Raw genomic sequence first — 21,321 nt, 5'->3', positions numbered from 1 at the left:
AGAAAATGGCAACTGTGTTCACAATCTTTTTGATGCTGCAACGGTTCGTGGGGTTTTCCTTGTTCTGTCGTCTTGCAAGTGTCGCTATCTCGTATCAAAGAAAGAAAGAAACCGTGGTTCTGTTCATCATGTTCCGATATGGTGCTACCAGCAGCAACAAAGTAATCAGCTCCTACATATCATCTTCCTCCATAGGCTCCCCGATCTCGTCACCTTCGGGATATGTCTCCACTAGGAGGGTTGTTGTATGCATTTCCTCAAGAGATAGTCGGCCGAAAACATTTCTGTTTGGGTTGACCTTCATCAGGATCAACGCTCGAATTTTGACGACAATTCCGTCGTTCCTGGTGACTCGCAAAGTTGAAAGGAATTGTAGGTGGATGTACCCATCCACCTCCGTCTCGTCATCCTCGACTACGTCTTCCACCTCTCGTTCGACGTGGCGGGCCTCCGTGCTCCTTTGCTATAGGAGCAAGATCTGGTCTGCTGCCGAGATTGGCGCATCGTCATCATAATAGAATTCGGTTGCGGTGTGGATAAAATGCGAGATAGAGAAAGGGCGTAGTCGGAATGCTATCAGGGAATCGAATACGTTGAAGAAATCGCGAATGAAACTTCGGCCGGGCGACAACGAAAGTGCACCTGTATCGCTCATCGTGACGCTTATTAGCGTGAGATGTAGTCGTCTGCTTCAAGAGGGGCGCTGAAAGGTGGCTATAGGGAAATCGCGACTGAAGTTGTTATGTAGGAGAAATGTGTTTCGAGGTTACATGCATTTCAGAGCGTCAGTTGCTGTCGAATATTGAGTACTACGATACAGCTGATCAGCAAGTGACAAGAGTCCAGAGTCCCAGGCCACATTCCCTGTCCCATTGAAGGAATAATGCCGTATTCAGACATGTAGTGGTGCAAACGCCGAGATACGCCCACAATATAACCAAACAATTCATTCGGATGATGTCTATTCTACAAAGAGATTTGAATCGGATTTTCTACACGCTTGGTCATGATCCATTTCACGGTCTAGACGGCAATTGTTGGCTTCACTGGGTTGACGACATAGCCCATGCAGCAAATACACGAAGGATGGGTCATGAAGATCGAATCTCGAATCATTGGATGTATACTGAACAAGAGAATAGTCTTATTGTCTTAGAAACACACCCTCGTCGCATACCTTTGTTGCTCTTGAGAGCACGAATATATTCACTTTTGGCTTCGCAAACGATAGACATTGTTCCTCGAGACTTTGGAAGCCTGACCATCTTGAGTGTATTAATTGCGCGCAGAACTATTATCTCTAGACAAGGCAAACATAGGGTGAATACAGCATGAATCTCTTACATTGAGTGGAACAATAAACCAAGAACATTGAGCCTTGAGCATCGATTGACAGAGCTGGTGGAGACTGGCAAACGAATTGCATTTGACAGGTAGATGACTCAAAGTTATTGAAAATAAGCGTTATTCGGTACTGAACCCAAGGACTCAATAGGCATTACATAACTTGGAGACAACTTGCAGAAAATTAGATGGGGTAGTTCGTTGCTGTCTCTCAAGCAACGACACGCTTTCACGTTTGAAACGCGCTTCAGAGTGTAGACACAAAGCGCTGCAATTTTGCTTCTAGCAAAACATCCCGCATTCGGTCAGTTCCATGCGAAAACTCTAATAATATTACTGGCGATTCCCTTTTAGCATTTTTTCCCGCGGTCACTAATGATCAACATCTTCATCATGACAGGTGAATGACATCACATGCCAATGCTGGCCGTATTTCTAGACAGCTTCCGGCAATTACTTCAGTGGTACGTAACTTACCTTCTCATCGCCCAAAACAATCCAAGCATCTGAGACTGATCGAAAGTATTCTAAAATGGCAGATAAAACTACAGATCAGGACCAAGGTCAACAAATTTCGGCTGGCGACAAGCACAAAACCGAGGTGGAAAATCCAGATGCGAAGCGAACCAAGATCAAGACGGAAACGTCTCTCGATGAAACCAACGAAAATGGCACTGAGGAAAAACAAGGCGCTCCTCAAGACGTGAAGCAAGAGCCAGCAGATTCCAAAGCTGACGTTAAATCTGAAGATGACACGACTTCTACGCCCAAATCAGACACAGACACTCCTTCAAGTATTCTCGAAAAGGGCATTATCTATTTCTTCATGCGAGGACGTGTGGATGTCGAAAAACCAGAAGAAGTGGGAGACATTGCGAGAACGTTTATTATTCTGAGGCCAATTCCACATGACGCGAAGCTGAGCGAGGGGCCACTTTCGGATGCTGGGAATTCGCGAATCCTCATTCTGCCAAAGAAAGTGCTCCCAGCCAGTGGCAGAGATCGTTTCATGGCGTTTGTAGAGAAGTCTGGGGCGTCGTATGATGAAATCAAGGGCGAGTTTCTCGCTGGTGAGGAGTACGAGACCAAGACAAAAGGCACCAGGCACACTCCAGCAGCCACACCAATAGGCGAAGGTGTTTACGCCATGACGACCACTGGGCGAGCGAGCCATCTTGCGTACATGATTACCATTCCAGAGAAACTCGGCGAGGTGCAGAAAGACCTTGGAGTGAAGGAACAAGGAAGTTTCATCATCAGCACCAAAAACCCAAAGTATCCAGCGCCGGCTTCTGCCCGTCTTCCCAAAGGACCAGAGTATCCCAAAGAGTAGGCGCTGATCATTTTATTTTCCAATGACAAATGAATGCTAATCTAGCTTTGTAGGATCCTTGAGGAATTCCGAGACTTGAGGTGGATTCCATCTCGGCCGAATCACCTTGACCACGACAATGCCCAAGTTCTGCTTATTGGAGAGTCATCCGGAATCAAGAAAGCCCTAGAAGTTCTAGAAGACGACGAGAAGGCACCCAAACAAGAGCCTCTAGAGGAGATGGAGGAACTGGAAGAGAAAGACCTGAAACGAATGCACCAGCTATCGAGAGATCACTCTGAAGCAATCTACGCGGATTTGAAGGTCCATGCGGAGGATTATCCCAAGCTGCAGACTACCTTTTAGAAGGACTCGAGATGATTGCGCAGTTATTTTTGGGTGTTTGCTTAGTCGAGAGAAAGCTTCAGCGCATGCATACTCTCGTGATCATATTGGAACTTCAAGGTTACGAGGCATAGATTTGCAACCACGCGCTGAGTCTGAGGAAACATTGCACGTGTATGCTGCGGGAATTGTTTCCAAGAATGTCTCCGGATATCTTCATTGAGTCTTGGAAAATGTATGCATGTATCTTACAGAGCTCGGACGCATCACCTAATGCTCAACACATCAAAGGACTTGGTAAATCCCGTCAATACGGAAGCTGCGGGGAACAGCACTCAGGTTTGTCCGATTCTGATATTATCAAGTGCAGAGATAGGATGGGGTGATAGGCTATAGCGACGGTAGATGGATAGCCATTAATTTGTCTATGTGACTCTTCAACCAATAGATCCACCAGCTAAGCAGAATGAATCATTCTTTCAATCAGTCCCTTTTTGCTTATGTCCTGCCACAATGGGCCTGGCCCAATAGCACAATCGGCCGTACTGTTTCGCCAGCGGGAAAATTTCCGCCTCTTTTCAGAATGATCTAATGTCGTATGAATATTTGAGGTATGGATCTGTGAGTCAAAGCTTGTACAGGGCATTTTTTACTCTCGTCAGCAAAAGTCCTTTTGTAATGGATGTTAGCCCGTTCTGGCACAATAGAATGACAGTGCTAGGCTGGAACTAGGGCTAGAAGGGACTCGAGATCGAGAGATAATAGCGCGGGGTATCACTAATCTGAGCCCGACTCGGTGGGATGCTCTCAAACTGAAGGTGGGATATCCATGACTCACAGTCATGATCATTAGTAACATTACTAAAAGGGGAATAGGGGAAGAATGCTGAGATGGGACAGTTCAACAACAGATGAAGGAGAATATTGACGCGAGAGAGAGGCTGAGACAGAAAATTGGGATATAATAGAAGAAGATGAGGACGCAATCTCACAGAAAGATCTCCTTCGAATCAATCGAAACATCATCCGAAAATGTCTTCCTCTGCTTCCTTTGAGCCCATGCCGGCAACGGCCGCGGCTACAATTGCAAAATATCACATCATCACACCAGATATCCCAGGTCTTGTAGAGCTGGAGATTAGCCAAGCCGAGCATCGCATCAACCTCATCAACTTCTGGCAAATCGCTCCCGGCAGCCGTGTCCTCGAGATCGGATGTGGTCAAGGCACAACTACTGCAGTCTTGGCCGAAGCCGTTGGGCCCACTGGCCATGTTGATGCCGTAGACCCTGGTCCGCCAGAGTATGGATCTCCCTGGACACTTGTTCAGGCCCAAGAGCATCTCTCGGCCGGTGTCGTCGGGGACCGCATCTCGTGGAACTTTGCCGATCCGATCGACTATCTTGCTGAGAATGCCGACAAGTCGTGGGATTACGTTGTCTTTGCCCACTGCATTTGGTACTTTGATTCGCCTGCCACGCTCACCAAGATGCTGGGCGCCTTGAGGGGACGAGCCAAGTCTCTTCTCATTGCGGAATATGCCCTCAAGGCGACGCAGACGAATGCCCTGCCGCATGTCCTTGCTTCGGTGGCCCGAGCCACTCTCGAGGCACACAACAAAAAAAGCATGGCTAACATCCGCTGTCTCTCCAGCCCCGGCGCCATCAGTGATGCTTCAAAGGAGAATGGCTGGGTTCTTGATGAAGAGACCATAGTGGTGCCGGAGGAGGGACTCTTGGATGGCCATTGGGAGACGAGCACTGTCAAGAGTCCCAAATTTTTGGATGAAATTGAGAAGAAGGTTGAGGATGTAAAAGTCAAGGCGCTTTTGCGATCTGCTAGAGATGGCGTTATTGGAGTTTTGGACACTTTTGGATTGAAGAAGTCGTGGACTATGGATGTTTGGGTTGCCAAGTTCCACTGAAAACGAAATAATTATGTCGCAAGAACGTCTATGATCTATTTGTTTTTATCATCATAGCAATTAACTCTTTTTAAAGAGTCCATAGCGAAATGCACAAAGATATATCTTATTACTTCCCCCATTATAGTTTCTTGAAGGAAGTAAAATACACGTCCAAGGGCTCCGTATCTGGAATTCATACTTTGCTGGAATCTGCCACCACCTCAGCTGCGTGATCATCCATGTATTTGTCTTCAAATGGTTTCTCTCCCATGCGCGACCAGCACATGGCAGACATGAGAGCCTCGTCTGTTTCCTTTGAAGGAAAGAGTAGCTCAGATATTCCATCTCCAAGGTGCGTAACTGATCGATCCTATAAAACCCTTTTATTAGCAAAAGGAGAAGATGTTGAAGATTTATTCAAAATTATAACATACCAGTCCCAGAGTCAGCTTAATTATGCCATCTACCCATTCGTTCTTGTAGATGTGGCGAGGCTTTTTGCCTGCAACTGCAAGGAGAATATTTTCCGCCACAACAGTTGCTTGGCGTGTCCCTGATCGAGAGTTTGGGTTTGGAGTCTTGGTATCGGCAACGTCGCCGCATGTGTAGACATTCGGCAGAGAACCGTCGTCTATTTGGAGGGTCGGCTTGACTTTGATATGTCCCGTGGATGAGATCGAGTTGGGAGAAAGGTTGGCAATTACGTCGGAGAGTGGCCTTTGCCCGGCACAGTTCATCTGTCGCGACTCATTAGTTCAAATAACGGAGAATTTTTGGAGACGTCAGGTGAGCATACATAGAAATCGTATGAAATCTTTCGGCCAGATTTCAGGGTCACTACCTTCGAAGACGCATCTTCATCCACAACGCGGTCTTCGAGAATAAGCTCCACGCCTAGTCTTTCAAGGCCCTCTCGCGCAGCTTTTTGGAGGCCTTTGCCAAAACGATGCATCACTGCCGGTCTTGAGTGGACCAAGATGATGTGCTTCTCTGGATAGAGGGCCTTGGCATCTGTGGCGACTTCGACTCCAGCGGCGCCTCCTCCAACGACGACGACGGTGTTGGCAGATTCGACTCCCTTTTGCATCCCTTGTAGAAGCTTCATACCCTCAAGCTTGTCTGTAGCATTAACTCGCGATGGAAGGCCATCTTTGACTCCGGCTCCCGTAGCAATGACGAGGAACTCGTATGGGATTACCTCGCCGCTATCCTGCAGCCTAACAGCTGTGCGATCAATGTCGGCGGCTTTGTCCTTCACCCAGCGGTATGAGCCCTCTATGGCCCCTTTTAGATTTCCCCCATAAGGAATGAAAGCTTTATGTTCATGGCCTTGAACAACGCAAAACCTCGGAAGCACCCAAGTGAATTGAAAATGACTGTTCGGCTCGATGACGACGACTCGATAAGGGCTTCGTGGAGGCAAGGCTTTCGCAACGATTTGAGCTACACGGTAACCGGCAAAAGAAGCTCCAACAATAACGATGTTGCGAGTCCTTTCCTCCGCTCCTAAAGATCCAAACCAGGAAGCTTGTCGTCGCACAATGGCGGCTCCGAGAGCAAGTCGTAGCTCCGCCCAGATAACGTAGAGGGTATAACCCACAATCTTTGTATATAATCTGGCCTTCTCCAGCATCTTGATCACAATTGTAGATACTTCTATGGTATCTTGTCAAGAAGGTCAAAAAAGAAGATGGCAAAAGTTCACGGCGCTGCCATTGTCTTCATACAACCTCGAGGCGAGCAGAAGGTGTGAAAATGCCGAAAATCGCGTGTCGCGATCTCCGGACGGCCTTTTCCGAGTCCGACTCGGAGCTCCTCGAAGCACATGCGAATATTCTTGTTAAAGCCATGGCTTGCAGGAGCTCGGGCGTGCCAAGCGGCCGATAGAGCAGTGGAGAGAGAATCCTTGGCCGCTGGTCTAAACGCTAGCAGATGCGACTTCAAGGATTGTTTTTGATCAAATGTGGACCAAGAAAAATTATCAGATGATCTGATAATCGCGCATCCATCTGTACTTGGCAGCTCATGTCCGTGTACAGATTGCTAGTAGGTGCCATATTTTGTTTCCACAATTGAGAGCCAAATGCAATAAATTAGGGTAGTATTTTATCTCAGAGTACATGTAAACTCCGGCCACGAGAAAACGAATTATTAATGCCAACAGCCAACACCATCTATGCCAGTTTTGGTGCAAGATCCGAGCCTCCAAACTCGGGATATCCCTTGGCCTTCCACTCTGCGAAGCTCATTCCTCCGGCAAGAGACGGCATTTTGATCATAAGAGGGACCTCGATGTCTTCCTCCGTTCCCAAGACTTCAGCCTTATGTATAATCTTTTCGTCCAGTAGCTCAAAGCCCATCTTCTTGTACAAGCCGACTGTTGAAGGGGATGACTCGAAATAGACGGGCAGGCCAGCCCTCTCACCCAGATCCAGTCCCCATTGCACGAGCAAGGCGCCGGCCTTGCGTCCTTGATGCCTCGGGTCGATGCCGATAACGTGGCAATCTAACAAAAGTTCGGGTGTCATTAGTGGGAAAGTCGTTCCGCTTGGCATGCAACATCGCCAACAGCTGAGGCTGAAAATGTGGACCGAGCATGGGTAAATTGACTTACATATATAGCGTTTGCTTCCAAATAATCTTTCCCTCACCTCCCATAACGGATTCAGAATCTTTTCCGCTCTCTCGCGTTGCTCTCCTATGAGCCAGGGTACCCCGTGGTTCTTCCGCTCCTCCTCTGATCGCTCTGTTAGGTAGACATCGCCGAGGGCCATGCCAATAATCTCTCCAGTGCTCGTATCAACACATTTGAAAGTGTATTGGGACCCGCTGGTATGCCAGTAGGCCAGTGTTCCGGCAGCGTGCGCTTTCTTGAACTCTTCGTCGATCACTCCAGGAAAGAGGATCTCGAGCATAATCTTCCCCATTTGGTCGTTCTGAAAGGCGTTGAAGTAGACATCGTAGACCTTGGGTATGTCTGGGATGAGCGCTGGGAGAACTACTTGAACCATGGTTAGGTTGTTAAGAGCTAATGTTTCGCTGTTTCTGAGAAGTTGTATAGCATCAACAACGCATGCTCGAGGGCGAAGGGATTGTTCGTCATATTTATAGCTTCGAGACCGGCTTTTGAAGGTCCTTTTGAAAGTCCTTTTGAGGCCATGCCTAGAACTATTGACATGATAGAAAGTGATAGCAATCTTGGCATGTGGCGCACGGAGGCCGAGGAATCCAGCAAAACTTCGTTTTTGCGATGACTAGACTCGGTGGAATCGTTCTCTAGCCGCCAAACCTGGCGACACCGAGCGCGCAAGGCCAACCAAGGCTGAGAGTTTAGCTTGAAGGACGGGATGAACCTCGTGTTGGGCACCTGGAGCTGACCAAATTTACTCAATAGCTTCCATTAGCGGCATATATATCCGAAGGAAGCCAGGATGGGAAGCAAACCTGGATTTCTACTTGAGACCGGGATAGCTTGCCGATCTCGCTCCATATGGTGGCTCGTGGGTCACGTCAAAAGACATTAAAGTTATCTGATCCGTTGCTGAATAGCGCCGTCGAAGGCAGCTTGTGCAGAGCATCGGAATTGTCTCCGATAACGTGGGCTAAACCTGTGGGAACATTTGAAGCTTAGAATACAGAGCAAGTGAGAGACAATAGAAATGTGTGAAGCGGTATGGGAAAATTCTCAACATACCGCTGCTTTCAGTACCCTTTTCAGCTACAATTTTCTCAAGGCTATTTGAAAATAAAGTGAGCACCGTTGGAAAAAAAATGGATTTTTGTTTTCCCTTAGTGAAAATATGAAAGAAGAACTACATTGTGTTGTGGCCATTGTTGGACTCCTTCGGAGAACAAACGCTGTTGACGCTACGGACTCCTTTGTGCACTCTGTTCAAATCATAAAGACAGCCATTTTCGCGATTGATAAGTATAGTTGAGGCAGAAAAGCGCCGATTTGTAGCCAGAGGATCTGGCAGACTGCACAACTCACGATATCGTTTTGGATGTGACAGCTGGCGGTGTCCTCTGAGCAAAATCACTGACACGGGCTCTTCTATTAGCCCAGCAAAAATCTTTCGCGCAATGCGACGAGAGGCTCTACCATAAGGCGTTTGATATGTGTTATCGGCATCTTTATATTGTTCAGTTGAGTTTGTCAGATAAAATCCATCCCTAACCTTTAGTTTCCAGAACGTGTATTGTGATATGCAGTGTAAGCAACGCATGCTTACTCCGTACATTGTATGGAGTACATGCAGCTCTGAAAGGTAACATTTGGTGCGTCTCATAGGGACGTTATTACTGAGATTAGTAGGTAATGCCCAAGCCAACAACCTGCAAAGGCGCCCTTTAGTTGATTAAGTCTTCTAATTGCCATACAACTACAACTTGCAATTGGCTCAATGCTATCAAGATCCTATTGTCAAATAAACTTTCCACGTCAAATGATGTTCAACCAAACAAAGGGGTTTGGCTTCTTGCTGTGGCAATGCCTCCAATCAACGTTAAATTATCCCGAACGCTGCCCAAGTTGACAGGTATACGATACTTGCAAATGTATATCTATTCCGAGTGCTCGTATGTACTGTGTTCAAAAGACCCTACCCCATCTAGGCATAGTAAGCTGCCTCACCAGCGACATCCGCCAAAAAATGGGATCCCAGTCTTGATTGTGGCTGTGGGGGAAGAAAAAGGATCGCGGAATACGAACTTATTACGAAGTGCGATTCAACCGCGTCTTTGCCTTGGTTCTGGTTCTGTGCAAGGCTTAAGGCCATGTGCAGACAGCAATGGCGCTCTTCCCCAAGCCTGCGGAATCGCAGCATATCGGGCTCTTCCTCTTGAACAAACGCCTGATCCGCATCTTCATTGGCGTCACCGTCTTCTTCCTCGTCGCCTTTGGGCTTCTCTGGCGCCGACAGCGTGATGTCTTTACGCCAACGCTGCTGCGGCCTATGGGCTTTAGCGAACCGGACGGATTTTATCCATACGAGACAGTTAGCGACTACGATCCCGTGTCTCTCGATCCCACCAACAAATCGACCGAGGATCTTTGCGCAACGTTTCCCAAGCACCTGTTGAGTCTCATCCAGCCTGTGCTCAAGATTGGCCATGGCGAGGATCGCACAAAGCTCGATGCGCAGCTAGATAGCGTCAGCGCCTGCTTCCGACCCGACGAGCTGCTCATCTTCTCCGATCTTGACGAGCGCATCCGCAACCACACTGCCATCGACATTCTCGCGAATCTTCCATCCAAGTACTACGATCAAGAGTATAACCCAGATATTGGGAATTATCTTTTACAAAAAGAATTGAGACAGAACGGCACGCTGGATAAGGATAAGGAGGCGACGAAGCGTGTCAATGGCTGGATCATTGACAGGTACAAGTTTCTGCCACAGATAGAGCGTGCTTGGCTGTTGCGACCAGACAGGCCGTTTTACTTCTTTTACGAGACCGATACGTACGTACATGTCAAGGTTCAGCAAATGGAATGCTGGAGTTGGAGGCGCTAACTATGCTGTTTTGCAGATATGTCGTGTGGGACACGGTATACCGGTTCCTCTCAACCTTCGATCCCGATACCCCGGTGTACATGGGCTCCCCCTCGCCTGGACGCCATGATGTGAGTCGCGACGATCTCAAAACCTGGTTTGCCAATGGTGGCCCAGGCTTTGCCCTCAGCCGCGCAGCGGTCAAGGCGCTTATACACCGTGACGTGTCACCGCATGGTCAATACAGTGGACCGTCAGTCAGTGAAGAGTGGCTAGAACTGATCAAGGACGAGTGTTGCGGCGATAGTGTTGTTGGCTGGACTCTGTGGAATAATGGTGTGGCTTTGCAAGGTTATTGGCCTATGTTCAATCCTCACCCACTGCACGGAATTCCATTTAGCGACACTTATTGGTGTCAGCCTATCATGACGCTGCACAAGACAACGCCAAAGGACATGGTTGAAGTTTGGAAATGGGAGTTTGGGCAAAGGAAGCAAAATGTATGTGGAGGATTCCCCCCCGTTCCGATTTCTCAGTTTCAAGATCTCTAACATTTGACTCTAGCGCCCATTACTGTACTCCGACTACTGGAATTTCCATCAGCCTGGCACAAAAGGCATTTTGGAAAACTGGGATAACGGTGACTGGGATGCGTCCAAATCTGGCCCGGACCAAGGAATTGACTCATTCGAGAAATGCGAGGAGGCGTGCAAAAAGGACAACACCTGTGTTCAGTGGAATTGGAGAGGAAGGGACGAAAAGGAATGCGTTCTCGCGCGATCGTTTAGGTATGGAGAAGCGCGACAGCCAGAACAGAGAGACGACAAGTGGGTAGATTTCAAGTCTGGCTGGCTCAAGGATAGACTCGACGCATTTCGCAAAGAAAGGCAATGCGAAGTGGTGGAATGGGTTGGGCCAAGCATTACACGAGTGTTTTGAGCGTTGATGGACATGAAGAAAAGAGCTATATACCCGTTGGCGCGATGCATGAACTTTTATGATTGGATGGATTTTACTGTATAGGATTGATATTAATACCTAGGGGTATATAGATAAAATACGTATATAGCTAGATCATGTATAACATTATCGATGTCGACATAGTACATGTATTTATATGGAACCTAGATATGAGAACAACGCCAGCCGTCGGGTATCATTTCTATAAAAGAGACGGCATAATGTCCTCCAATCGCGAGCACTTTTTGTTTTAGTAGACGTAGCGGAAGTACGGATTCTCCTTGTCTGTGAGGTCTTGGAAAGCAAGCTTCGCTCGCTCAGCTTCATCTTCAGGCAAGGCCATCTTCTTCTTGTTCTCAGCTCGTAGGACAAAGTACAATGTAGTCGACGCAACGATGCAAATAATGTAACTGTACACAGCAAGTTAGCCAATTGTTTAATAAATGTGCCTATCGCTTCGGCTAAATCGTCATACCATATTATTAAACCAAGCCATAGGGCAGGATAGTGTCGGCTCTTGGTTTGCGACCATATGAGTTGCGGGCCAACAATGTTTCCAACACAGTACGCAACGAATATTGTCGCGGCCATGAAGCTCTTCTTCGTATGACCGGCCACATTGGCCATTCCAATAGTGATGATGAGACTGACTGTGCCGCCAAAGAACCCCGTAATGGAGTATCCTACAATAGGAGCGGCAGCATGGTGGCTCCAGGTGCTTTTCCAGATGATGGCACAGCCAGCAATAACGGGCAAGCAGGTAAAGATGAGCATAAAAATGCGAACATTGTTGACTTTGGAACCAATATAGCCGGTCGCTAGAATGACAATGAAGCATAGCCCACCCAGAGGAAACTGGAAAAGGATCGATTGGAGAGTGTTCCAGCCGAATGTCGATACAATAAGGGGCCCAAAGCCGCTCACTGCGCCGTTGACTGTGTATGCAGACGCCATCATCACAAAGATCAGATAGACTTTGATATCCAACAAGGCCTCCTTAAGCTGAGATGACTTGAATTTCGTGCACCGCACTCCTGTTTGTCCGTAGCGGAGTCTTTCTACGGCTGCAAATCGTTCTTCGGCAGTCAGGAACCAAGCCGATACCGGCGAATTCGGGAGCGCGAAGCAAAAGAGGCCAAAGATGAAGGTGAGTGCGCCGCCAAACAGGTATATGTACTGCCACCTCTTCAGTCCTCCGCCTGTGATCTGAGCAAAGCCGTAGTTGAGCGCTCCGCCAATGATTGTAAACAGCCCAGTGCTGCTGAACCACCAGCTTTGCCGTAGCGACTGTTCAGACTGAGTGTAGTATCCCGAAACGATGCACATGAAGCCCGTCGGGATGATGCTCTCCACAAAGCCTAGGAAGAAACGCTGGACAAAGAGGCCTTGCCAGGATGTTACTGCTGCCGTGAGCATGCAGATGGCAGACCAAAGAATGACCACAATTCCGAGGATTCTCCCCATGTCGAAGCGCTGGAGAGCAAATGTCATGGGGTACAAGCCTCCTAGCATGCCAAAGTAGAAGAGCGAGGTAGCCCAGCTGAGGCGTCTGGTGTCGACAGTAGGCGGCACAGTTGAGTTGTCAACGACACTTAGTTTGAGGTCTGTGGTCATGCCAAAGAGGGCAGCTGAACCGAGAATAGCTTTGTCGTAGTAGACGAGGCCATCTGCAGATACAAAATCATGTCAGTATCATGTCATTTTATTCCCATCTTTTTGCAGTCATAGGTCTCAACCAGACTGTGAGTTATAAAAAAGTTGAGGGAAAAACTGACATCCGCATATCATTGCTGGGATCAGAAACCAATCAATCTTCCTGATAGCTCTTGCTTCCACGACAGGATCGATGGCATGTCGCACCTCGCCTACCATGGCAACAGCATCATCCTTGTCAGACGGGTTTCGATTCGCCACAGTATCGTCCATTGTTGAACAGCAAGCGAGCCGGCGAGAATTAAAGGGAAAGAGACGTCAATCAACCACCATGTCGACGAGGAGAAAGAAAATTCAGATTTTGTCGCAATTAGAAAAAAAAAAGAGCTCTCGAGACAGACGGAGCTTAGTGTCCGATTGCGGTTACGATAACAGAATGATATGGCTAAGCTAAATTGCAGAAAACGAGCTAGGGATGGTGTTCATGATCGTTAATTGGTGGTTGAAGGTGGGATGCATCGGTTAGAACCGGACTGTGTGGAGCTGAGTTAGAATTGAATTGAGCTCTTTTGAACCCATGCCGTGAAGCTCGTCTTTGAAGTGCCGGGGGCGAATAATGGCCAATCATGGCGTCAGAGAATTTAGCCTCGTTGTTAGAAAGATCCTAGAATCAATAGCCGGCATGAGTGTCTTGGGTTCCATTGAACAAGGCATCCATTCACTGCTGGAATAGAGCTCAAGATAGGTAAGCAGAAATAGAAATATCATTCGCTGCCTGCCAATGCGTCTAGATCATACAAAACTATATACATTTCTGTTCAACGTTATTGAACTCATTAACTTGTGGGGTATTTTCTTTCTTCTCCATCTTTCCTTGCAACCTTTTACAACTTGGAGGGGTTCTCCTTGGGGTTCTTGACCTCGACCAGCAGCTTTCCGGTGTTGGAGCCCTTGTACAGGTCAACCAGGCCCTGCTCAGCAACCTGGAGACCACCGGGGAGAATGTGCTCGGTCTTCTTGATCTTGCCCTCGGAAACCCACTGGGAGAGCTCCTGGCGAGCCTTGCCGTAGTCCTTGATGTGGTCGAAGACAATGAAGCCCTGCATCTTGATGCGCATGCTGATGACTCTGGAGATGTTGCTGGGACCCTCGGGGTTGGCGCTGTTGTACTGGCTGATGCCACCGCACATGACGAAGCGAGCGTGCTCCTTGGCGCGGGCAAGGCACATGTTGAGGATTTCACCACCAACTAAGTAGGTACTGGTTAGCGGGGGGGCCTGTGTCAAGCGTGATAGCGGATATGCTTACCATTGTCAAAGTAGACATCAATGTACTTGGGAGTGGCCTCCTTGAACTTCTCCTTGAAGTCGGCATCCTTGTAGTTCAGGGCAACGTCGAAGCCGAGCTCCTCAACCAGCCACTTGCACTTATCAGCGCTGCCAGCAATTCCAACGACACGGGCGCCGTTGATCTTGGCGATCTGGCCGGCAATGCTGCCAGTAGCACCAGCAGCACCGGAAACAACAACAGTCTCGCCAGCCTTGGGCTCTCCAATCTTGGTCATGCCGATCCAAGCAGTGAGGCCAGTCATGCCGAGGACTGACAGCATGTCCTTGGGCTCCCTCAGGCCGGGGTAGTTGGAAGAAGGCTCAAAAGCGCCCTCGCGGAGGACGGCATACTGAGTCCAACCAGTGAAGCCGCAAACGTAGTCGCCAGCCTTGGCCTGCTTGCTCTTGGAAGCAAGAACGCGGCACACGGAAGCACCACGCATGGTCTCGCCGATCTGGACAGGGGGCACATAAGATCGGACATCTAAAAAGTGGCATGTTAGAAATTGTAGGAAATGCGACACGGACAATGCGAATTACCATTCAGCCAAGCTCGCATGGCCGGGTCCAAAGAGAGGTAAAGAGCCTCGACGAGGATCTCTCCATCCTTGATGTCGGCTGAGGTGGGAGCAGGAGAGATCTTCTGCTTGAAGGTGGTGCCGGGAACGATTTCACCGGTGGGCCGTTCGGCGAGAACAATGGACAGGTTGTCTACAGCCATGATGAAGGTTGAAGGTGAAAGAATGGCGTTTGTCGTAAGGAGCTTGAAAGTGATGCGCTAGTAGAGATGGAATGATCTAGCTTGAGATTCAAAGACTCGAAAAAAACAAATCTGGAGCGCACAGCTGTCTTTATACTCGCATCTCTGGCCTAAAGCGTGGCCGACCCTCCAGCTAGCATTTAGCAAGTATCGACAGCGGCGGCGGCGACAGCCTCAAAGCGGGTGTTTGCTCCATTGAACTAGGGATTCAGCGTCTGAAACAGCAACATGGAGAATCCGACCGTCCACGGAGACCCGCATTGCCTGGAGTCGTGTTGTACTATACAGGTCCGTTGTGCTTAGCAATTGGAAATTCAAAACTCGTGTCGATGGCCTCGGGACGATGGGACGGTGGCCCGCAGGGATGGAAACTCCTGCATTGGCTCTATCGACAACGTCAAAAGCAAGGGGAACCAAAGCCAAAACCGCAGCGATGCAACAGAACATTGAGAAAACCCCGTCACCAGCGGCTCCCCACAAAGCCACTAGGGCCCGCCATTTCGCAATGGGGATATTCCTCCGGTGCGGAGTTCGCCCTCGCCGTCGAGTGCAGCTCCGAGCAGATGCACCTTTGTGTCTTTCGGCCGGCCGGCCGAGTCCTTCTTTTAGAAAAGAGCCCGGCTGCAGGCTCACTAAGTCCCGTCTTTGCATAATTATGGGGGAGAGGCGAAGATACCGAGGTTTTTTCGGTGTCGAGAAGCGGCAGCCACAAAGACATGGATGGCATGGATCGAGCCGCAAGGGGAGACTCAAACCCGGGACTAGTTTTAGGAGGAAAGGAGTGGAAAAAGAGAAACGGCATGTTATGTACAACACTCCGAAGATCCTTGGACGTTTGACCACTTCTCTTTGTACGGCAAGTACATAGATGCAGCCCTCGCAAAAAGATAGTCTCGGTGAAGATACAGATTCAGACAGTTTCCCGTTTGCGCCGCGCCGCGGCTGTTCCGCCATCGCTCTTGTTTTGACTCGCTAGTGTCGATCTGCTGGCAGTGACCTGATTGGTAATCGCGGACTTGGGCTCTGCAGCAAATTCATGCTGAAAGAGAAAACGGTCCATGTTTCGGACCTTGTTAATAGTCGCGGAGTTGTGTAGCAAATTGGCTGTTACAATACAGGTCCATCTATGTTGTGAGTCTGACAGCATAAATCCTGTCTGTTCCTATTGGATGACCAAGGCGTAAGCATGCATGATCCTCAGCTTCAACATGCGCAAAAGGGCCACGGAACGATTATACAAGCAGACATAATAACTCTACAATCAAAACTCCGCTCCTCAAGACAAATGACCTCATGCATCCATAACGCAAACGACTCAATCAGTTTTTAAATGGAGTACAATGGCACAATTTTTCTCTCTCCTTATTAATCGAGAGTGACAACGAGCATGACGACAAGGAGAGAACATATCCTGAAGCCCGGATGCCGAGCCGAGGCCCATCTTCGGCACTGATTCAAGCGCTAAATCGCCCCTGATTGGGGCTCGCCACCATCAAGAGCGGAACAGCTAGCACTTTTAGAGCATCTCAGCTTCACCTTCTTAGAAACGTCGAGAATACACCAGGTGGACAATGTTCCTGTATCCGGCATTGCTCCGACATTTCTTTGATTCGTACACCCCGTGCCGTCAATCAGTAGTTAGACAACCGAATAGTACCCAAAAAACACCATCTTTTAGGTTTGTAAAGGCCAATCCATGAAGCTCATAGAGAGAGAGTGTGTGTGACAGCCTAAAGGCTGCATGTCACCCAAAAAGTAGTTCAACGTTCCACAACCGCAATTCCATGATTATTGATCATGCATCAATAATTAATCACGAGGGCAAAATGGATGCAGGAAGGCGCGAGTTATTTAGTTAGACAGCATCTCGTGGCTGCATGGCTGCCACTCAAAATAGAAACGCCAGCCAAAGGTAACTTGCAGCGAGGGCTGCTTAGGTTGGCAACACTACATATCCCGATGCCTACATGGTGATTTCTCAGATATTCAATCATAGCAATCACTCAATCCGTTAATTGTCAACAACACATCAGGGCCTGCTCCTGCAACTGTACCAAGGTTATGACATGTTCCTTCAGTGCTTGGATGCGACGCAACGCAACGGTGCTCGTCACAAGCAACAACCCATGAGGATTTATCTGAGAACATTCATGGACCTAGCCTCAAACTTCAGGCATGTCTCCAGCCTCTACCAGCTTGAGCCAGTCCCTTCCGTTAGCCATCATTATGACTCATGTCATGGTTGCGATTCTTCCTGCAAAAACCTCTTCCATTCCTGGCAGGAGCGCGCAGGGATAGAAAAACGATTAGTAGGAAGAACAGCCGTACACGAAGTATACTGATGTCCGTAGGACTCCTGTGCTTTGAACCAAAGAGCTGTTTGGCAATTTGACGGGTATGCTGAGTCGTGGACCGGCTGCGAAGACGTCTCGGCCGAAAGATCGATCACCATGACAGCGTTTTCCCGAAAAGATACGCCATCACTAGTAAGTGGCAACTGAATCTATACATGGAATCTTGCATATCGCGTAGGATTCCCGCAATCTCCGCCGTTCTTCACACTACATATACCCGGACCCTGGTAGACGTTAGGAATATAGATTGCCGGAACATAAGGCTGACAGTCTTGTGGGGAATATCGCGACCACTAAAACGCTGGTATTCCTCTTAGGTTGGAATACTTCCTGAGGCGTTTCGCGAATCTTCGGCTTGAGGCACTAGATCTTGCTAGACCTTGATGGCGGAAAGGTCAGCACTTGGATGCCACGAATGATTGGGTCCCGCTCGGTGTCGGGAAATCATGGCCCTCCGAACGACAGTTCGAGAGCATGCTCTACATGAAATACATTCATCAATGACGAGATAGAGATCCAAAAAGTTGAGTAGAGTTCAATGATTATTCCAAAACAGCAAGACTGACCTGTAGTCAAAGATCGATGGTCGTCAATATGATGGAACATACGCGCCATAACATGTAGCTGCTCTCCAAAGGAACCAAGCTGCATCGAACCCCCGGTAATTCGGATTCAGCCGAATACCACCGAACCAGTGGGCTAAGAGCACCTTGCCAGGACGGAGATTTTCAGCCGCATGTCAATGATTCATCATGAGATGATATACAACAGTCCTTCAACAACAATCAGAGCGTGAAATAGAGTTCAGCGAAGGATCATCGCTTCATGCGATATCAGTCCATTCAGGATCCAAATGGCTAACCTGGTCAAGACTGTCGCGGGGAATCTTTATGGCTAATGTACATTGCGCGTCTTCGTTTTTCAGCCGCATCTAGCTGCGGCGTCGCACAGCAAATGGACGAAGGCCAAGTATTTTCCCGCTGTTGGCAGCACCTTGTTCGCGGCATCATTCCAGATTCGGCATCACGAACAATTCCCGCGGATCGCAGACCTTCTTCGCAGCATCATTCCAGATTCGGCACTGCAAGCATTGAAATTATGTACGGATCTGATCCTGAGGATTCGACTAGAGAGATTAGCACCCGTTCAGCACGACACCCTGCTGCATCCAAGTATTGACAAAATATTGAAGCTTGTGGCGTCTTGGGTAGTCATGGGCTGAAACGGTTTCCAAAATGCCAACCACGAAGAGATACGAAAATACGAATCCTCCTATCATTGGCCTGACCCACTTGGGTATCAGGAGAGAAAAAAAAATTGAAGGAGGCTGTGAATCCCGCGTTGCCCCGTATTCCGTTTAGCAGCAAAATCGTGGGCCGGAGATATGATTTACAGAACCGATGCAACGGAGCTTCATATCAAGAATCTTCACCTCGCAAAGGGTTTGATCATTACAAAACATGGCTTGAAAGGCAACATCGAGTGCGTAGACAAAACTAATCAATATTTATAAGCGGAAGGATAAACCAAGTTGTTTGTGTCTTTATTGATGTGCATTCTGCAGCTTGCGTAACTAATGAGACTAACGATCTGGACCTTCAAAAGTTACTCCGTCCCTCCGATCAGGAGCATCGGCGCAACTCGCTCATATTTGACAGATGCCAGCACAATAAAAAAGAGATTTTTTACATCACACTTTGTAATCAGGGCACTCTCCTTTTGCACCTGATCGAATTCTATCAATTCACACAGCCCCATCGTCAGCACATACCAGTTTCCATTTCAGTCTTGGATGTGCTTCTGTTTCGCCGCTACTCCGTTTGCTGTTGTGTCGAATTTGATTGCCTGGACGACGCCGTTCAGGACATAAATTGAACGTTATCAGGATTCAACATTATTTAGGCAGAATCCTTCAGCAACAAGAAGCCCAAACCATTTGCAGACTCCTTTGGGCATTCTTTCGTCGTCTGTGCAAGCCCCATTCTCTCGAAGCAGTCCATCGCAAGCACGAAACAGCTATATAGGCAACACTGCCGTCCTCCCCCTTTCGCGCTGCCCACACAACAATCTCCAGCAGTACGGAGAACACTCGCATCGACCACCATACTTTGACTTCAATTTTATCCATCATGACAACTCCGGGCCAGGGAATACCTGGGACGCCAGGCGGCTATGTTGTGTTCGGTCCACAGGCCAATTGTACTCTCGATGTCTGCCCTGTCGAATGGAGTGTCTACAAGTATCGACCTTCCATCGCTGCCAACTCTGTCTTCATAGCCCTCTTTGCTATAGGCATCAGTATCCATGCATTTCTTGGCGTTCGTTGGCGTCAGTGGAATTTCATGACCCTCATGATCTTCGGGTGCCTAGTTGAGATTGGGGGCTATGCTGGTCGCCTTGTTCTCTACAATAATCCTTTCTCTTTCGGCGGCTTCATGGACCAGATCGTCCTCATTACCATTGCCCCTGTGTTTTTCACGGCTGGAATATACATTACCCTCTCCAAGACGTGAGTCTACTGTTGGCCGAACTATCGTTGACCGCCAGCTAACACCTGCCATAGCATCAACTTCTTGGCCCCTGAAGTTTCACGCATCAAGCCCGAGCTATTCTATTGGATCTTTATCCCTCTCGATATCGTCTGCCTTATTCTCCAAGCTGCCGGTGGTGCCATATCTGTCGTCAGCTCTGGAGGTAGCCAAACCGGTGTCGATATTGCCATGACTGGTCTAGGGCTCCAGGTCGGCGGCCTGTTCTTCTTCAGCGCCTTGTTCATCGATTACGTGACTCGATATGTCCGCAAAAAGCCCTCATCACCTTTGGGAACAAGAATGCGCGTCTTTTTGGGTTTCCTGGGTGCTGCGATCCTTCTCATCTTCACGCGTTGCGTATACCGTTGTTATGAGCTGAGCAAGGGCTACGTTCACTCTAACCTAATTACAGATCAGGGCCTCTTCATTGGCCTTGAGGGAGTGTAAGTACCAGATCTCGTTTCCCTTGATAAAGTGTACTCGGATTGACATTCGCTTTAGCTTGGTTGTTATCGCTTCGTTCTGCCTCTGCATTGGACACCCTGGTCTTATTTTTGGTCGAGACGAGCCCAAAGCTATGTCTCTTCATACATTCGATGAGTCCACGAATACCGAATCTAAGGCTTAATGTTATTACAAATCTTAAAGGGTTCTCATATTTTTATTCACTTAAAAGGACGAAGCTATAGAAGCTCAAAGGCCGGTGCACAGTCATTCACTAAATAGCGATTGTATATGATATTAGATTTCTTTGTCATACAGCCTCTCTTTTCCAAAATACGTATTTCTTAAATTATTCGCTCTCATTCGGGTCCGCACAAAGGTGGTCCTTGCAGCCTGCATCACAGAGACAACCGCAAGCCTCTTCACAACCTGTGTTTCGCTTGTCATAGACAAACCCTCCATCTCTGCCACATCTGTAATTATGGGGGTCTGTCCGACACCATGAGTACCAAAGTGCACATTGCATGAAGCAGACACTTTGTATACCACTATCCACACCGGAAGTAGAGTCTTGAGAAGTAGGAACAGCGCTAGCAGCGGCAAGAGAGGCGAAGAGACCGAGAAGAGTAACTTGTCGCGTTAGTTATTTAGCAGCTGCGTGCGCAACTATGAGTAAATACCTGACAACTGCATTTTGATGACTTTGGTAGATAAATTTGTAAGCTTTTTTTATAGATAGACGTGGTGTGATAAAGAGTGCCAAATCGTTAAGCGACGATGGCTTCTTATAGCTCGTCAACAGAGCATAATGTCCTTCAAATCGGTTCAGTATGTAACAAAGAACTCAAAATTGAGCATTTGAAATATGCATGACATACTATCACTGATCA

At 48.2% G+C, this 21,321-nt stretch overlaps 9 protein-coding genes across 9 annotated transcripts; 4 read left to right on the top strand and 5 right to left on the bottom strand.

The window, feature by feature from the left end:
• Positions 1–172: 172 nt before the first annotated feature.
• On the bottom strand, positions 173–655 carry T069G_02687 (uncharacterized protein; the record flags this gene model as incomplete). The annotated part of the gene is made up of 2 exons (XM_056169897.1): positions 173–463; positions 593–655. The coding sequence occupies 2 exons, from the start codon at positions 653–655 to the stop codon at positions 173–175; spliced, it is 354 nt and encodes a 117-aa protein (XP_056030789.1).
• A 1,221-nt stretch (positions 656–1,876) lies between these two features.
• T069G_02686 (uncharacterized protein) lies at positions 1,877–3,022 on the top strand (the record flags this gene model as incomplete). Its single annotated transcript, XM_056169896.1, has 2 exons — positions 1,877–2,673; positions 2,731–3,022. 2 exons carry the CDS (start codon positions 1,877–1,879, stop codon positions 3,020–3,022), a joined length of 1,089 nt encoding a protein of 362 aa, XP_056030788.1.
• Positions 3,023–4,033: 1,011 nt separating this feature from the next.
• Positions 4,034–4,924, top strand: T069G_02685 (methyltransferase domain-containing protein; the record flags this gene model as incomplete). Its single annotated transcript, XM_056169895.1, has 1 exon — positions 4,034–4,924. One exon carries the CDS (start codon positions 4,034–4,036, stop codon positions 4,922–4,924), a length of 891 nt encoding a protein of 296 aa, XP_056030787.1.
• A 175-nt stretch (positions 4,925–5,099) lies between these two features.
• T069G_02684 (pyridine nucleotide-disulfide oxidoreductase domain-containing protein) lies at positions 5,100–6,539 on the bottom strand (the record flags this gene model as incomplete). Its single annotated transcript, XM_056169894.1, has 4 exons — positions 5,100–5,276; positions 5,341–5,643; positions 5,703–6,235; positions 6,284–6,539. The coding sequence occupies 4 exons, from the start codon at positions 6,537–6,539 to the stop codon at positions 5,100–5,102; spliced, it is 1,269 nt and encodes a 422-aa protein (XP_056030786.1).
• Positions 6,540–7,080: 541 nt separating this feature from the next.
• T069G_02683 (acetyltransferase (GNAT) family domain-containing protein) lies at positions 7,081–7,917 on the bottom strand (the record flags this gene model as incomplete). Its single annotated transcript, XM_056169893.1, has 2 exons — positions 7,081–7,412; positions 7,521–7,917. 2 exons carry the CDS (start codon positions 7,915–7,917, stop codon positions 7,081–7,083), a joined length of 729 nt encoding a protein of 242 aa, XP_056030785.1.
• A 1,779-nt stretch (positions 7,918–9,696) lies between these two features.
• Positions 9,697–11,340, top strand: T069G_02682 (fringe-like domain-containing protein; the record flags this gene model as incomplete). The annotated part of the gene is made up of 3 exons (XM_056169892.1): positions 9,697–10,370; positions 10,439–10,901; positions 10,966–11,340. The coding sequence occupies 3 exons, from the start codon at positions 9,697–9,699 to the stop codon at positions 11,338–11,340; spliced, it is 1,512 nt and encodes a 503-aa protein (XP_056030784.1).
• A 271-nt stretch (positions 11,341–11,611) lies between these two features.
• Positions 11,612–13,287, bottom strand: T069G_02681 (major facilitator superfamily domain-containing protein; the record flags this gene model as incomplete). The annotated part of the gene is made up of 3 exons (XM_056169891.1): positions 11,612–11,771; positions 11,837–13,028; positions 13,137–13,287. 3 exons carry the CDS (start codon positions 13,285–13,287, stop codon positions 11,612–11,614), a joined length of 1,503 nt encoding a protein of 500 aa, XP_056030783.1.
• A 611-nt stretch (positions 13,288–13,898) lies between these two features.
• Positions 13,899–15,063, bottom strand: T069G_02680 (zinc-binding dehydrogenase domain-containing protein; the record flags this gene model as incomplete). Its single annotated transcript, XM_056169890.1, has 3 exons — positions 13,899–14,263; positions 14,323–14,826; positions 14,883–15,063. The coding sequence occupies 3 exons, from the start codon at positions 15,061–15,063 to the stop codon at positions 13,899–13,901; spliced, it is 1,050 nt and encodes a 349-aa protein (XP_056030782.1).
• Positions 15,064–19,585: 4,522 nt separating this feature from the next.
• T069G_02679 (RTA1 like protein domain-containing protein) lies at positions 19,586–20,615 on the top strand (the record flags this gene model as incomplete). Its single annotated transcript, XM_056169889.1, has 3 exons — positions 19,586–19,965; positions 20,020–20,430; positions 20,489–20,615. The coding sequence occupies 3 exons, from the start codon at positions 19,586–19,588 to the stop codon at positions 20,613–20,615; spliced, it is 918 nt and encodes a 305-aa protein (XP_056030781.1).
• Positions 20,616–21,321: the final 706 nt, after the last annotated feature.

The sequence above is a fragment of the Trichoderma breve genome, chromosome 2 (assembly GCF_028502605.1).
Source record: "Trichoderma breve strain T069 chromosome 2, whole genome shotgun sequence".
Taxonomy (NCBI): Eukaryota; Fungi; Ascomycota; class Sordariomycetes; order Hypocreales; family Hypocreaceae; genus Trichoderma; species Trichoderma breve.
This window is presented reverse-complemented; position numbering and strand designations above follow the sequence as displayed.